Source organism: Periophthalmus magnuspinnatus, chromosome 19 (assembly GCF_009829125.3).
Source record: "Periophthalmus magnuspinnatus isolate fPerMag1 chromosome 19, fPerMag1.2.pri, whole genome shotgun sequence".
Lineage (NCBI taxonomy): Eukaryota > Metazoa > Chordata > Actinopteri > Gobiiformes > Gobiidae > Periophthalmus > Periophthalmus magnuspinnatus.
This window is the reverse complement of record NC_047144.1, coordinates 3,248,311-3,265,196: the sequence shown is the minus strand read 5'-3', so window position 1 is coordinate 3,265,196 and position 16,886 is coordinate 3,248,311. Positions and strand designations below refer to the sequence as shown.

The following is a 16,886-nucleotide window of genomic DNA, read 5'->3' as shown; positions in this document are numbered from 1 at the left end:
ACTGAACCAGAATTGAACTCATTAAGACCAAATGTCTGAAATAAACATATTAATGTGTGAGGTTTGAGTTACAACGTTTGTTTTTATAATAAAAACTTATTTTTGCACTAAAATGTTTTTGTGTCATGTGTCCAACTCCAGATGTCTCCAGAGTATTTAACAAGAAATAATATCAGGATGTAGTAGTAGTAGTAGTAGTAGTAGTAGTAGTAGTAGTAGCCTCACAGCCTCAGCTCGGCCTCAGGCCTCAGGTCAAACCCTCCAGCTCAGGTCGACCCGACTGAGACTAGAGACGGGTCCCACTGGTCCAGACAGTTTGACCCAGAGACACTGGAGGACGGGTCAAATGCAGAGGACATGTTTAAACTTGACTGACCCTCTCTCTCTCTCCTCTTCTCCTTTCCGTTCCCTCTTTCCTCTTTTACTTTCTGCACGTGACAATAAACTTGAACCTTGAGCCAGTTCTCTTGTCTCTCTCGTCTCTCCCTCCTTCTCTCATCCCTCACTCCTCTTTCTTCCTCTCTCTTCTTCTTCTCTCTCTTCTTTTTGTCCATTTTGGCTCAAACAGGAGCAGGGGTCAGAGGTCAAACAGGGCGTTGTCACAAGTAAAGACTTAATTAAAAAGAGGAAATGTTTGGAACAACTTTGAATATAAACAAGATCATAGAACCAGGACTAAACCAGGACTAGACCAGGACTAAACCAGGACTAAACCAGGACTAAACCAGGACTAGATCAGGACTAGACCAGGACTAGATCAGGACTAGACCAGGACTAAACTAGGACTGAGCCAGGACTGAGCCAGAACGAAATGAGAACTAAACCAGGACCAACCTCGGGACTAAACCAGGACTAGACCAGGACTAGACCAGGACTGAACCAGGACTGAACCAGGACTAAGCCAGGATGAAATGAGAACTAAACCAGGACGAACCTCGGGACTAAACCAGGACTGAACCAGGACTAAACCAGGACTAAACCAGAACTAGACCAGGACTAAACCATGACTAAATCAGGACTAAACCAGAACTAGACCAGGACTAGACCAGGACTGAACCAGGACTGAACCAGGACTGAACCAGGACTAAACCAGGACTAAACCAGAACTAGACCAGGACTAAACCAGGACCAAACCAGGACTAAACCAGGTCTAAAACAGGACATGTATAAGGTCTTCTCTGATTTGATCCAGTCCCTGGTCTGACTCTGGTGTTTGGTCCTGGTGCGCCCTCTGCAGGACAAACTGCAGTAGCACAGCCTCAGACGGTACTTTCCATCACCGCTAGAGGGCAGCACATCATCATGCAAATATTTCACTTTTGTTGTGGCTGTTTTTTTATTATTTATTTTTGACTGTCTCGTTTTTATTCACCTCCCACTTTCACTAAATGCCATCATTGTCTTCACCTCTTTCCTTCTCTCCCTTTCTCTTTTACCAGTGCCGTCCTGTCTCCCTCTCTCTCTCTCCCTTTTTTACTATTCCTTTCTCTTTTATATTTTGAGAATCCTACAGTCTCTATTTCTTTCTCTCCTCCTCCTCTCTCTGCCCTCCTCTTTTCCTCTCTCTCTCTTTCTTTCTTTCTTTCTCTCTGTCTGTCTCTCTTTCACCTGATCCTCTTACTCTGATCTCTCCAAAGGTCGTCGGGTTCAGATTAAAATACATCTCTCTTCTCTTCACCTCCGTCACATCCTCCTCCTCTCTCCAGGACTGAACCAGGACTAAACCAGGACTAAACCAGGACTAAACCAGGACTAAACCAGGACTAAACCAGGACTGAACCAGGACTAAACCAGGACTGAACCAGGACTAAACCAGGACTAAACCAGGACTGAACCAGGACTGAACCAGGACTAAACCAGGACTGAACCAGGACTAAACCAGGACTAAACCAGGACTAAACCAGGACTGAACCAGGACTGAACCAGGACTAAACCAGGACTAAACCAGGACTAAACCAGGACTGAACCAGGATTAAACCAGGACTGAACCGGGACTGAACCGGGACTAAACCGGGACTAAACCGGGACTAAACCGGGACTAAACGGGACTAAACCAGGACTAGACCGGGACTAAACCAGGACTAAACCGGGACTAAACCGGGACTACACCGGGACTAAACCAGGGCTAAACCAGGACTAGACCGGGACTAAACCGGGACTAAACCGGGACTAAACCAGGACTGAACCGGGACTGAACCGGGACTGAACCAGAATAAAAAACAGGTCTAAACCAGGACTAAACTAGGACTAGACCAGGACTAAACCAGGATTGAACCATAATTAAACCAGGATTAAACCAGGACTAAACCAGGACTGAACCAGGACTGAACCAGGACTGAACCAGAATTAAACCAGGACTAAACCAGGACTAAACCTGCTCACTTACAGTTTAACACAGGACTCTAACCCGTAACCTCGTCGCTGCGGGGCAGAGCGAGGTTAACCACTGTGCCGTGGGTCCACGTGCTCGCCGCTCTCGTGTTCGGGCTTTTAAGTCTTTAAACTGATCCAATTTCTCTTAAGTCTTTAATCAGGTGTTCAGCTCAGAGAAGGTCAACGACACAGAACTATCTCCACTTTTATTCTGCTACAACAACACACCAAACCAAAAGGCAGATTTACATCACCTCAAACAGGATTTAAAAAAGTCAAAGTCTAATATTTACAAACATGTTTTTACAGCGAACACGCAGCTCGTTTGCACCCAGTCGTCAATTTCGGTGAAAACATTCGATTTTGGTAAACTTAAGTCGCAAAAACCAAAATGTAAAGTTGGTTTGCGAAAGTCGGAGTTAAAGAGGAGGTATTTACTCCTATGAGGGATTAACTGCAACACGTAACATTTAAATTACCTTTACTGTTTTAAAAATGCTGGTTTCACTTTCATTTTATTTTTGGCGTTCTGAGTCTCCCCGTGCTAAGTCGCTCCCCCTTCAGAGCTCTAATGAAACTACTGCGCATCAAATCAGGTTTGTGAAGTCGTAGTGTACAGTTGTGAATCATGTTTTTGTTTATTTACGGAGGATTGTCGTGTGGGAGCGTGGGTGATGTAGGCTTGTGGGCGGAGCCTCGTACCAGGTTTTACAGCTAACCGTAAGGAGGGTTCGGATAGGGCCCGGGACAGCTCAGACCTCTTCATGTTTTCGATGAGGGAACAGCGTTATAACATCGTAGAAAGCTCCAAAAAGTCGATTTTTCCTAATACTCCCTCTTTAAAGTAAATTATATGAAAGCTTTGAATTATTATTATTATTTTTTATTTTTTTTTTTTAGGTGCAAACAGGAGCTGACAGAGAAGAGAAGGCTGGAGCAAATTTAGCTGCCTCTTCGCATGTCGGCCATTTTGTGTCTCCGGGCTCCAGTTTCCTTCTCTACAGTGTCTTTACATTCAGAGGTGGATCAAGTGCATTTCAAAAATAAATATATATAATTCTTTTTTTTTTTACAGAAAAAAGAAAAATAAATCAAATGAAATAACATTTTAGACAAACGCAAAAGTTTTATGTACACAACCCTCCATTTTAAACCCTTTAGGACGTGCTGTTCATGGGTTTCAGTCACATGACCAACTCCTGGTAGGGCGCCATTTTGAGGACTTTTAACCATTCAACCCATTGTTTTGATTAGCTAACTATACTTCTAATTTTTCATAACTCTCGGGTGAAATGTGGAGTGTGACGACGCCCATAGTGTTCGGCTCAAGTCAAATGACGCGCATCGGGGCTAGCAGTTATAGCGGCTAATTTGGCTAATATTTGGAATTCCGAGCGTGAGTATCATAGCAACCAAACAGCCAATCTAGAGCGAGGCTGTTGAAGGTAACGCCCCTTTTCCCCCGCACTGCTCGTGTAGCATGGAGCAGGTGTTTTTAGCGACACTGTCAATCAAACCTGTTGCTAACGCTAGCGGAAAGAAGACGCCTGATTTGTCTCTTATTCATGTTTATATTTTGATTTCTGGACGCAACAGCAAAATAAAAATACCAGGATCATGTAGAGCGGGTTAAAAAGAACATTTTATGACAGTTTTTGAATGTGGAAGTGCGCCCATGACCACTTCCTGTTTGGAACGCGGCGGCTAGCAGGTTAGCTACGTCCGTTTATATACACATTCTATGGCAGACGCTCCTCGTTTCACATCTGCAGCATTCGTCGCTGGTACAAATCCATCGCTCCGTCTCAGTCAAATCTAAAACAGCTCAATTTAAAGAAACTATAAAATCTGTCTATACATAGTGTTAAAGCCACAGTCTGAAACTTTTCCGATTGGACGGTCTGCACCCGCTTGTCTCCATCTTTGTCCCTTTTTCAACTGAATACTGTACGTGCGAGATGAATTTCACGTCATACTGTGGGACATTCCGGGCAAAATGATATAACACCTCCGCGGAGACAAGCGGAGACGGCAGATTCTCCGGCCAGGAAAAGTTACACGGTGGAGCTTTAAAGTTCTGCAGCAGTGGCTCAGAGACTCGCACAGCAGCCTCTAAACACACGTCCGTCTATTCCGTCATGACACAATGTTAAAACTGTTACAGGTCAGAAATGGAGGAAGATAAAAATGACAAAAACAAACTGTAAAAAGAGGAGAATTTAAAGGTCATAGATTTAAAGAGGGGGTATTTTACTCCTGAAAACACGTCACATATTTATATTTTTCCTTTTATTGTTTTGAAAAAGCTAAATTCTCCCAAAAAACAACAACATAATAACGGCTCTGAGTCTCTCTTCCCGTTGCTCTCCGTGCTAAATCACTCCCCCTTCGGAGCGCTATCGCAAACACAATCGCCGCGCGTCCCGATAATGAACCTCCTGCACATCGCGTCAGGTTTGTGAAGTCGTAGTGCACAGTTTTGTATCATGTTTTTTCGTAGATTTATGGAGGATTGTCGTGCGGGAGCGTGGGTGATGTAGGCTTGTGGGCGGAGCTTTGTACAGAATCGTACTGCTAACTGTAAAGAGGGTTTGAATAGGGCCCCGGGAGAGATCGCTAGATTACTCAAACATCTTCAGACGTGTTTTTAATGACGTCATAAGCTCTAAAAAGTTGATTTTGCGTAATACCCCCTCTTTAACTCATGCAAAATATAAGACGTTGAAAGTGTAAACTATGTAACTGTAGAAGAAGAGTCTCTGCTCCCTCTCTTTGTCTTTGGGGCAGTCTCTCTCTCTCTCGCTCTCTCCCTCTCTTTCTGTGTGGGTCAGAGGTGTAGTGTTGTTCAGCTGGCTGCAGGGGGCGCCTCTCCTCCCTCCTCCACTTTGGCTCCTTTGCCCATCTTCATTTTGGCCATGATGTCAGTGAACGTGTCCTTCACACTCTTCTCCAGCAGCCATCCCTCGCTCTCGCTCTCCGGGTCCTCGGGGTTCGAGAGGGAAGAAAGAGAGGAGTGGACGTACTGCAGGCCAACGGTGACCCCGACCTGAGGAGAGAGAGAAGAGAGGATGAGAAAGAGAGGAGAGAGGAGGGAGAGAGGGGGAGAGAGAGGAGTGGATGTACTGCAGGCCAACGGTGACCCCGACCTGAGGAGAGAGAGAAGAGAGGATGAGAGGAGGAGAGAGGGAAGAAAGAGAGGACTGGACGTACTGCAGGTCAACGGTGACCCTGACCTGCGGAGAGAGAGAAGAGAGGATGAGAAAGAGAGGAGAGAGGGAAGAGAGGATGAGAAAGAGAGGAGAGGAGGGAGAGAGAGGGAGAGAGAGGACTGGACGTACTGCAGGCCAACGGTGACCCCGACCTGAGGGGAGAGAGAAGAGAGGATGAGAGGAGGAGAGAGGTATGGAGAGAAGGGGAGGGAGGGAGGACTGGACATACTGCAGGCCAACTTTGACCCCGACCTGCGGAGAGAGAGAAGAAAGGATGAGAAAAAGGGGGAGAGAGGGAGGGAGAGAGAAGGAGAGATAAGAAAGAATAGAGAAGAAAAACAGAGAAGAGAGGAAGAGATGATTAGAGAGAAAGGAGGAGAGGGGGGAGAAGTAGAGATGAGAAAGAGAAAGAAGAGAGAAGAAAAAGAGAGGATGAGAAAATGGGGAAAAGAAAGAGAGAGGAGACAGAGGGAGAGGGAGGACTGGACACACTGCAGGTCAATGGTGACCCCGACGTGCGGAGAGAGAGAAGAGAAGATGAGGAAGAAAAGGAAGAGAGATAAAAAAGAGAGAAGAGAGGATGAGAGAAGAGAGAGAGAAGCGAGGATGAGAAAGGAAGGAGAAAAGGGGTAAAAGAGAGGAGACGTTGAGAGAGGGAGGACTGGATCTACTGCAATGGTGACCCCGACCTGAGAGAGAAGGAGAGATGAGAGGAAGAAGAGAGGAGAGGGAGAGAGAAAAGAGGTTGAGAAAGAGGAGTAAGAGGAGAGAGGATGTGCAGCAGGTCTAGGGCGACACCCACCTGTGGAGAGAGAGAAGAAAGGATTGGAGGAGAAAAGACAGAGGGAGGAGTGGACATACTGCAGAATGAGAGGAAAAGGGAAAAAAGCAAGTGGGAGGAGAGAAAGAAGGAGAGATGAGAGGGGGAGAAAGAGGAGAGAGTGGGAGGAGAGAAGGGACTGCATACTGCAGGTCTGTGGTGACTCCAACCTCTGGAGAAAGAGAGAGAGAGGAACAGATGAGGGAGAAAGAGAGTGAAAAAGAGGGAGGAGAAGAAGGAGGAGAGCGAACAGAGTAAGATACTATAGGACAACAGAAACACAGCCTGTCTCTACTCGCTCTCCGACCCCTTTCACTCTATTTTAATGCTTTCATTTGTTCTGTATTTTGAAATAATGGTTTTGTCTTCGCTCAGTTTGGCTTTTTTCTACCAGAGGGACAGATGTGAACAAACAGAAAAAACAAAAAAAAACAGGCTAAACACACATGAAATTTGTCAGATTGTGTGTGAAAATGAAGCCTCCGTGTCTCCGGCCGATCAGAGCTGACACTGGGACCATCATGCATCATTCACTTTGCTGACGTGGGGCTTCACCCGAGTCCCTGAAGTTCATCTGGAGTCTGTGTGAGCCGTGTGTGTCTAAACTGTGTCACACTGAGGTTGTGTAACGTTAAAGTCTAAATCCAGTGCACCGGAGGAGTGTGGGACGTGCGGCTCGAAACAGACGAGTTACGTGACCTATGACCTGGAGGAAAACACTTCCCGTTTCAGATGTGTGTCACGGGAACATGCGGCGAGACGTTCAAGACACACTGACATTTTACGGTCTGACGTTATAAACAGACATTATAATCCTGTGTGTGACATTACAGGTCTTATTGTGTCGCACGTGACGAGTGTGACCCTATGTTAAACCCTCTGCATATGATATTAAAGGTCATGTTTACCTCTAACATGGTGACGAGTGTGACGTCTATGACCCTATCATAAAGTAAGTGATGGTACATGACGTGATAATGTTTACCTCTGTGACGAGTGTGACCTTTGTGATTAATAAACTATAAATATGACAGTATAAGTCTGTTTCCGTGTTGACGTATGTGTAACATAAATGACATTATAGGCCTGAGTTTACCTCCGACATGGTGACGAGTGTGACGCTATCTTAAACTTTATGATGTTATAAGCCTGTGTGTACCTCCAGCATGTTGTTTATGTGATAGTAAAGGTCCTGTTTATCTCTAACATAGTGACGAGTGTGGCACTATATTTAACTCTCTGTGTATAACTTTGTCTTGTAACTCTAGCATAGTGACGAGTGTGGCACAATGTTTAACTCTCTGTATATAACTTTGTCTTGTAACTCTAGCATAGTGACGAGTGTGGCACTATATTTAACTCTCTGTGTATAACTTCACATGTCTTGTACCTCTAACATAGTGACGAGGATGACGAGCGCCCCGATCGTGTTCATCATGCCGCCGTAGTAGGACAGCAGGGCCTCGGAGCAGCCCCTCCTCCACACGTTCAGCTCTTCTGTGTAGTGGTCGTAGCTGTAGTGAGCCGTGTTGTTGGTCATCTGGTACTGGATGCACGGACGCGGAGACGAGGGGTTACAGCAGCTGAAGGGAACGCCGTCCATCAGGTACTGCCCGTCCACGTTACTGCCGATGCGACTGGAACAAACGCGAGAGGGTTAATGGATTATATCAGGTATTTTTAGCTAAACAAAACTTGAAAAAACGTGTATTCTTATTGTGAGCAGGTTCACTTCTCCACAGATCTGATCTATAACAACAACAGCTGCTGCCAGACTTGTGATTTTGCTCTTAAAATGTTCGTATTAACCCGCTCTACGTGATCCTGATGATCCTGGTGTTTTTATTTCACAATTTTTCCCGGAAAATCAAGATACGAACATTAAAAACAGACAAATCAGGCGCCTTCTTTCCCCGAGGTCGCTCCCACTTACGTTAGCAACAGGTTTGATTGACAGCGTTGCTAAGCACCTGCTCCCTGTTAAACCAGTGAAGGAGCGTTACCGTCAACAGCCTCGCTCCTGATTGGCTCTTTGGTTGCTATGATACTCGTGGTCTGCATTCCAAATATAGAACTTGGCTCTAAACTCGCCGCTATGACCTCTGACCTCGATGGGCCTCGTTTGACTGGAGTCGGACGCTCTGGGCGACGTCGCACTCACTTAATCCACGACTCTACACGGTCTGTGCCTGTAACATGTCCCTGCGGCGTCACCGGATCGTTTCCATGGAGAGTATAATGCCGTGGAAACATAAAAAAAAGCTACATAACGGACATTTAATACGTCGTCTTCGTCCTCCTCTGTTCTCAGTTTCTCAGCGTGGTTCATGTCATTTAAAAGGGCGTTGTGAAGCGTTATAAAAGTTAGTTTGGTGGTAAAAAATATCATTGTGGGTTCTTGAAAAGCAGCGTTGTGTTATTATTGACCTTAGACAGAATTACAGCTCTAAAAATAGTTCATGTAACGGGTAAAAAAACGGACCCCGCCTCTATAACCCTGGTCTGTCTCTATAAAACTCGAATCTACGAATGTTTTAATGATCATTTCTCCTGCTGTGTTTACTCAGTTTGGGATCAGCTGCACAAACTCGTCATATTAATCTCAAGGCTCAAAACTCTTTAAACTGACGACAATCGTGACTCTGGGGTTGAAAAATGGCTCCGCTTTACGCTCTCACTTTTGTTTATTTACACAGACAGAGACATTAACCATAAACCAGGTCGACGCAGCGAACTCCGCCTGAGGATTCTGACCCGTCTCCAGCTCAGGTCAATCTAGAGGCGAGACTCTGTAATGGTATAAAGGTTTAAAACTGCGGAAGAAAAACAGGCTCTGAGGTAATTGGCTCCGCTCACCTGGTTTAACTCAACGCAAACAGTAGAACTATCACGACCGCATTAAGTACAGGCAAAAAAAGTGTTTACTCAGCCACCGATTGTGCAAGTTCTCTCAAGAGCCTCCTCTGCCCTCCACTCGTTCCCTGTATTAACGGCCCCTGTTTGACCTCGTTATCAGTGTAAAAGACGCCCGTCCACAACCTCAAACAGTCAAGAGTCCAAACTCCACTATGACCAAGACCAAAGAGCCGTCAAAGGAACCGCGAACAAACCTGTCGACCTGCACCGGGCTCCGAAGACTCAATCTGGAAAAGGTAAGAACTCGGGGGTGACGAAATCAACTGTGGGAGCAATTATTAGAAAATGGAAGACAAACAAGAACAAGATCATCTCTTCCTCGATCTTGTGGAGTCAAAATGATCGAGAACGGTGAGCAAATATACCAGAACCACACGGAGGGACCTACTGGGTGACCTGCGGAGAGCTGGGGCCAAAGTAAGACCACCGTCAGTAACACACTACGCACTGATTGATATTATTATTATTATTACTCCCCTTTCTTTTACCTATTTTATTCATTTTTCCCCCCATTTACATTCTCTACATCTTCTTTTCTCACTCACAAATTACTAGTCCTTGCATTGTCCTCTGCTGTCCCCACCGTAATCCTTCCAAAAACACACACACACACATAAAAAATATAGCTGTTGCGTCTCGTTAGGTCTTGTTTTGTCACTCGCTGTTTGTCCTGCGTTAAATAAAATTGAAAATAGAGTCCAAACTTTTGTCTGATGTCGCACATTTTTGTCCCTGCGTTCTGTAAATCTCGTGTTTTTTTTTATGCAGTTTAAGTGGCATCAATAAAACAGCGGGACATTCTCCGAAAATAAAAGAGGACAAGAGACAGAAGCTCAAATGTTTAGACAAGAAAAAGATGAACAGGGGCTGAGCCGAAATAAACAGACTGGAAGAATATTAAAGTAAAGAAAAGCTGTTTGTGCAGTAAAGCGTCGACATGACAGGAGTTGTAGTATCTTGCTCCTTATTTACAATCATTACAGTAACTTTAAATTGACTAAGGGCCTTTATGCATCATCCAACGTAAAATATAAGATAAAAATAAAGCACTGGACTCATATAAAGCCATAACATTTTGAAGCTCGATATATCGCTACTGAAAAACGATAATATTGAATCTACTTTATGTCACTCGTGCAGTAACATTAATGCAGGAAAATTTCAGTAAAACCTTTTTAAACAGACGGAATCATAAAAAAAACAGAGCTGCAACAAATGAACGGCAGAATAAACCATTAATAAACCATAAAAGTGATTTATTCCACGCTCTACGGCTCCAATCGTACGTTATTACACAAAAAAAATGGCAAAAATCTCCTCACTTTTGCAAAGAAATGATAAATACTGAGCTCCGAAACAGATATTTTTCCAGTTTTCATTTACTGAACGATAAACCGACGTAGTAATTATCAGGATTATTTATTTACTCTACGTTGGGGGAGGGGGTTAGTCGCAATTGTAGCCACATCTGCCCCGGGACTGACAGAAGTGAGGCTGCTAATCTGTGCCGTCAGCCGCTTCCACCACCACCGACGCTCGCAAACACAAATCCAGACTAGATAATGTGGGTGAAGTGTCTTGCCGATGGACACGACAACAGTTTTTTATCATTAGCGCACTAAAAGGAGCCGGCTGAGCTTCAGAGATCAGACGAGATCAGGCTTAGACGAGGTCATAAAGTGCTTTAAATGTGTCTGTTTGATACAAAATGGTCTCTTTCCGTATCCTTCCACGCCTCCTTCTCATCTTTTTCCCAGGAACCATTTCTCAAAACCTAAATCTTTTTCAAAACTACAGCCTCGCACCCGTTCCGTCAAACGTCCTAAGTCCCTTCAGTTTGCATGTTCACGTTCTAAGGTCGGCCCAGACTGTTCCGGTTTTATTCGTTGGAAAGTTGCCAGTTCCTTCCGAGACTGACGTACATCCCGAGAATATTGAGTTAATCCAGGGACAAATCCAGACCTGAGCCGGGACTCCCTCTCTCCGAGTGCGGACTTCGATTTGACGACGTTTAAAAACCAGGACGGCAAAGAAACTGATTATGATTTGAGATTATATTTGGTGTAAATGTATAAAAAGACAGATTCTGTTCTCCGAGGGGATTCACATTTGATATTAAACTAGAGTCGGACCTTTAAACTAATCCAGGAATTCCATGTTTATAGACGTCTAAACTACAGGGTTAGACACACAGGGAGGGCATCTGACACACAGGGACATTTAAGAACATGTTTGCACAGCCACTAAATATCATCCGCCCTTTTAATTTGATATTTGTAACAAGTCCAATTGCCATTTCGAGTCGATTACAAGATATTGTGTAAAAACTACAAACATGGCGTCCATTCGCAAAGTCACGGCTCCATTTCAGATTTCTCTCCTCTGAACTTTTGACCGGGTTTATCTGGTCCAAAACCCGGAAGCCCCTCCCCTCCCGCAGATCAGGACCCAACGAGACCAAGACCCGGGATAATCCAGCGACTTGACCAGGACTTTTCCAGGAATCCACTTAGACCTGAACCGCAGGGAACGCAGAGCTGCAGGTTTTAAATGAGGGACTGTTTCAAAGACTGTTTTCCCGGTGTTGGAAGTCAATTTTCCATTAATTTTCCCATAGACTTGTGGAAAAATTCACGTGTTAAGAGTTCAAACACATTACAGAGGCAAATCAGCAACTTTCTAACCTTCATTTTTTTGTTTTTTGGGAAAAATTTATGGGAAATTTACTTCCAGAACCAGGAGTCGATCATCACTGTTGAGCTCCACCGCAAAACAACCAAATATATAAAACAAAACTCTACGGCAAACAGGCAAACACTTCAATGATCTGTAAGACACATTTTCAATTCGTTCACTTTTTGTTACTCCTGAACTCTCCAGTAATTTAAAGATACAGTGTGTAACTTTCCAGAGGCGGCGTGACATCCGCACAATTACCTGGAAAGAAAATTTGAGCCATACTTCTCCATGGAGACAGGAGTTTTATGTCATACTGCGGAAGATTATAGTCAAACAAACAGCATTTCCATGGAAACGAGCAGGTGGCAGTAGCAGTAGTAGCAGTAGTAGTAGTAATAGTAGTAGCAGTAGTAGTAGTAGTAGTAGTAGTAGTAGTAGTAGTAGTAATGCTCAAAAAATAAAATAAAGACTATAGTATGTGTTCAAACAACTATATCAAACATGAATCTAAATATACAAAACCAAAATATAAGTACCAAATAAACTTACTTTACTACTACTACTTCTACTTCTACTACTACTACATCTATTTTACTGTTATCAAATTAATGCTTCACAAAGTAATATTTTCCACTGTTCATTTAAAAAGGAGCTGACACAGTTCATCACTGTCACTCCAGTGTTTTCAGGATTAGCATTAGCGTTAGCATTAGCTTTAGCCAATCCCACCGTGAACCAGTTTATTTATGTAACACCTGAGAGGTCCCACTGGACAAGATCAGGACTAAACCAGGACTGAACCAGGACTGGACCAGGACTGGACCAGGACTGGACCAGGACTGAACCAAGACTGGACCAGGACTGGACCAGGACTGAACCAGGACTGGACCAAGACTGGACCAGGACTGGACAAGGACTGGACCAGGACTGGACCAGGACTGAACCAAGACTGGACCAGGACTGGACCAGGACTGAATCTGGACTAAACCAGGACTGGACCAGGACTGGACCAGGACTGGACCAGGACTGGACCAGGACTGAACCAGGACTGGATCAAGACTGGACCAGGACTGGACCAAGACTGCACCAGAACTGGACCAGGACTAAACCAGGACTAAGCCAGGACTGGACCAGGACTGAAACTGGACTGGACCAGGACTGGACCAAGACTGAACCAGGACTGGACCAGGACTAAACCAAGACTAAACCAGGACTGGACCAGGACTGGACCAAGACTGAACTAGGACTGGACCAGGACTAAACCAGGACTGGACCAGGACTAAACCAGGACTGAACCAGGACTGGACCAGGAATGAACTAGGACTAAACCAAGACAAAACTAGAACTAAACCAGGTCTAGAACAGGACTAAGAACCTTCACAGTCCAGAAGATCGAACGTGTGCAAAAGCCGCTTCAAGTACAAACCCAGCGACATTTTACTCTCAAAATTTACACGACGCCAACCGACATAAACCATACGACTCACTGCAAGACGAGCTACACAGAGAAAGTTCCTCCTCAACGGACACGAACAGGATTTCAACACTGCCTGACTTTTTAACAAATCGATACCTGGTCGAATGAGTGTGAAGCTTTAGTGTCTGATTTTGCTCTTACATTATAAAACATGGCTGAACAGTTAAAGGGGCAGCGCTGGGAGTTAGTTCACGGTGTTCTTCAGAGGGATTACGCCTGAACGCCGCTTATGCCAATCAACAGATTTACCTCGTTAACATGACACACTTTGACTCGGTGACACACTTAACCCTGCTTTCGATTCTTAAAAGACGACTTACAGATAACGAACCAAAACATATCGAATGGACGGTAAGTTTAACCCCTCAGGTGGAGATCTCTGCGTAACTGTCAGATGCAGATGTGTCGACCTTTGACCTGGTTTATGGTTAATATCTGTGTGATTCTTGGGTCGATCCACATGAAGCAAACACTGGAGCAAAGTTTAACGTCTTCTCTGTCAGTGTAAATGAACAAAAGTGAGAGTTTTTCACAGTATGGTGCCATTATTCAACCCTTAAGACGTGACTGTTGTCATTTGAAAGGACTTTAAAACCATAAGTTTAATATGACAAGTTTGTGGAGCCGATCCCAAACTTATAATGAGAAGGTTCAACATTTGTGGATCAGAAGTTTGGAGATTTCTTTCCAAAACAGTAAAGCTCCCGTAGAGTTCATATGACATAACCACATTCTACCTGTTGAACCCAGGACCCTCTTGCAGCGAGTTGAGAGCCCCACTTTGTTAGCCACTATGTCGTACGCTAATTTTAACCATCGCAACCACAGGGAAACTCCAGAGTAACCAACACTTTCTATTCAACGTTACATTACAAACATGAATCGCTTTTACTCATTAAAGTCCATACAACGGGTTTTCAGACAGTGTTTTTCTGATTCTGACTTCGGTTCGTTGGGATCGTACAGGTGCTAAATGTTTAGCGTAGTATTACCTCAGTTAAGCGGCAGTTCGTGGGGAAAAGTACAAAAATACAGGAAGTAGCGCTGAGTTCTACAAGAGAATCCCTAGACAAGTTTTGGCCTTTGTTAACATGATGTTTGCTACGTAAAAGTTATGGAATTTTAGTGAAAGGAGTAGTCTGACTTGTCGTATGCGCTTAAGCGTGTCCTGGAATACTCACTCTCGGACTTCCTTGGCGCTGAAGTCCAGGTATCTGTTGCTGACCCACTGTATCTCAAACCAGTCTCTGAAACTGTCGGTGCCGCAACATCTGAACTCCATCTGCATGAGGTCGAGGGTCCTCTTCATGTAGCAGCGTCCGGGCGTGTCGGTGTCTTTGTAAAACCTCATCCCGTTTCTCAGCCCCTCCGCTAGCGTGAACTGCAACGGAATCCTCATCAAAAAACACAGGAACGCCGTGGAGAGCAGCAACGCATTGAAAATCATGCATCCGGTTAGGAAGATATTCAACATCGGTTTCCATTTGACGAATTTGGACGGATCGAGCGAATCGTAGCAGATTTTGCCCCCGAGAGCGTTGATGCAGCAGATTACCAAACCCATGAAGATGAGCAGGTTCGGTAGGAAGTGGCTCTCGTTGTTGTCCATAAGTTCGGAGCGTTTTCGTAGCTCGATTTTGAAAAACAGCCCCATGCTAAAGACGAGGATTCCCGCCATAACAGCGAACCAGTACATGAACCACACCGTCTGCGCTAGCTTCACGCGCTTCTTCAAGTCGAATTTCACCGTCATCAACGCCATTTTGAACGTTTAAAAAACTGTCCTTGTTTTCAATTCAAAAATAAAAACGTTACGTAAAAATAATTAGGGCTTCGAGTTGCCCTTAGCTACGAACGACGTCAAATTTCCAAGCTAGCAACGTTCGTAATCCATCGCAATCAAAACTACTATCTTAAATCGTCTTCCATTTTGCAAAAAAAGAGATATTTCGTGATTTTACGGCAGGTTGAGGTGCTGATGTTCGTCCCAAGCGGAGAAGGATTGCATGGGATCGCAATGATTAGAGCAGAAGTCAGAACACGTCACGCTAAGCTCCGGTAAGTAGCTGTAGCCAATTAGCTAAAATCCGTTTGACACAGCATGGGTAAGCCTTCGCTCGCGGGGCCATTGGGCGGGTTTGGGTCACATGGTTCGATTGAGGACGTAAAGAGATAACGGAGGGAAAGGAGAGGGGCAGTTTTAGCGTTTGCGGGTCCAAAGTTCAGGTTGAGTGAGTTAGCTTCTGGTTAGCCTTTGTTAGCACGACCTCAGCAGCTCATTCACAGGTCGCACGCAAACCACGATGAACTGAAGTCAACCAGGAAATATGATAAAGCGTCGCACAGGCTTTTATATCTCTTTAAGCTAACAGAAAAAAGGTGTAAACGTCATCTGATACTTTAGCTTAGTCTATTGTAAAATGTATTTATTCAGTTTTTTCACTTAATTGGCTAAATCAGTTACTCTCTACTTGGTCTTACGCATGCAGAGATATTAAAATCCATATAACAGGCTAAACTACTCATTTCTTTAGAACAGGGGTGCCCAAACTCTTTTCACTGAGGGCCAAATCTTGAAAAATATTCGACACAACGGGCCACAGACCAGTGTCAATACAGTGGATAATTCAGACGGTGCATTTAACAGACTTTAAATAAGGCTTGAAATATTATGATTAGGTCTGTTTGACAATGCAGTGTGATGTTATTTAGGTTATATTGCTTCGATTACTCACATTTGCCGTTAAAAGTACTGATTATGAGCAGTTGGGCCAATAAAAATTGGTCTGAGGGCTGCATTTGGTCCCCGGGCCGTAGTTTGGACACCCCTGCTTCAGAACATAGAGTAGCGTTTTTTTTTTGGTGTGAGAAAACGCACACCAAATTTCTTCTAGTTGTTGGTTTTCTGAACACAAGGGCCGTAACCGACAACAAAACAAGAGGAAAACAACCACAGTCTCCACTCACTCGAGCCAATCTCCAAAACAGACCAGCGACTGACGAATAAAAGCTTCACATCAACTCGTCGGCGTAGCAACCAAGTGTCACGTGCAAAAGAATTTACGGTACATTAGCAACAACACAAACAATTAGACGAACAACAAAAGGTGTCAACTCTGAGCTAATCTCGAAATATCAGATCATTACAATAGTTAACGTAATTTTATTTAAGAATCGACTAAAAATTGTGTCTATTTTTTTATTTTTTGTAGAATTTTTGTGAATTTTTAAATGATTTTACTTCCTAGTTGGACACGAGCAGTAGATGTGACGTACATAGAGGTAATTCCACGACTGTTACCTAGCAACCGTAATGTGGACACGGGCGAAACTCGACTAAATTACACAATAGTTACGATTAGACTAATACAAGTTTAGTTAAATAAAGGTTTAAAAACGTGGAGGAATTCTG

The 16,886-nt window shown here is 44.2% G+C and overlaps 1 protein-coding gene across 1 annotated transcript; it reads right to left on the bottom strand.

Annotated features, from left to right (window-relative positions):
• Positions 1–5,185: 5,185 nt before the first annotated feature.
• Positions 5,186–15,391, bottom strand: prph2a (peripherin 2a (retinal degeneration, slow)). The gene is made up of 3 exons (XM_033984410.2): positions 14,656–15,391; positions 7,793–8,039; positions 5,186–5,419 (listed from the first exon to the last, which is right to left on the bottom strand). Exons 1-3 carry the CDS (start codon positions 15,234–15,236, stop codon positions 5,219–5,221), a joined length of 1,029 nt encoding a protein of 342 aa, XP_033840301.1. The 5' UTR covers positions 15,237–15,391; the 3' UTR covers positions 5,186–5,218.
• Positions 15,392–16,886: the final 1,495 nt, after the last annotated feature.

Excerpts from the sequence above, each read along its gene's own strand:
- prph2a (XM_033984410.2), bottom strand. The coding sequence starts at position 15,236 with ATGGCGTTGATGACGGTGAAATTCGACTTGAAGAAGCGCGTGAAGCTA. Across the intron at positions 8,040-14,655 it reads AGCGCCAAGGAAGTCCGAGA|TCGCATCGGCAGTAACGTGG; the intron begins GTGAGTATTCCA and ends CGTTTGTTCCAG. Across the intron at positions 5,420-7,792 it reads TCCTCGTCACTATGTTAGAG|GTCGGGGTCACCGTTGGCCT; the intron begins GTACAAGACATG and ends CTCTCTCCTCAG.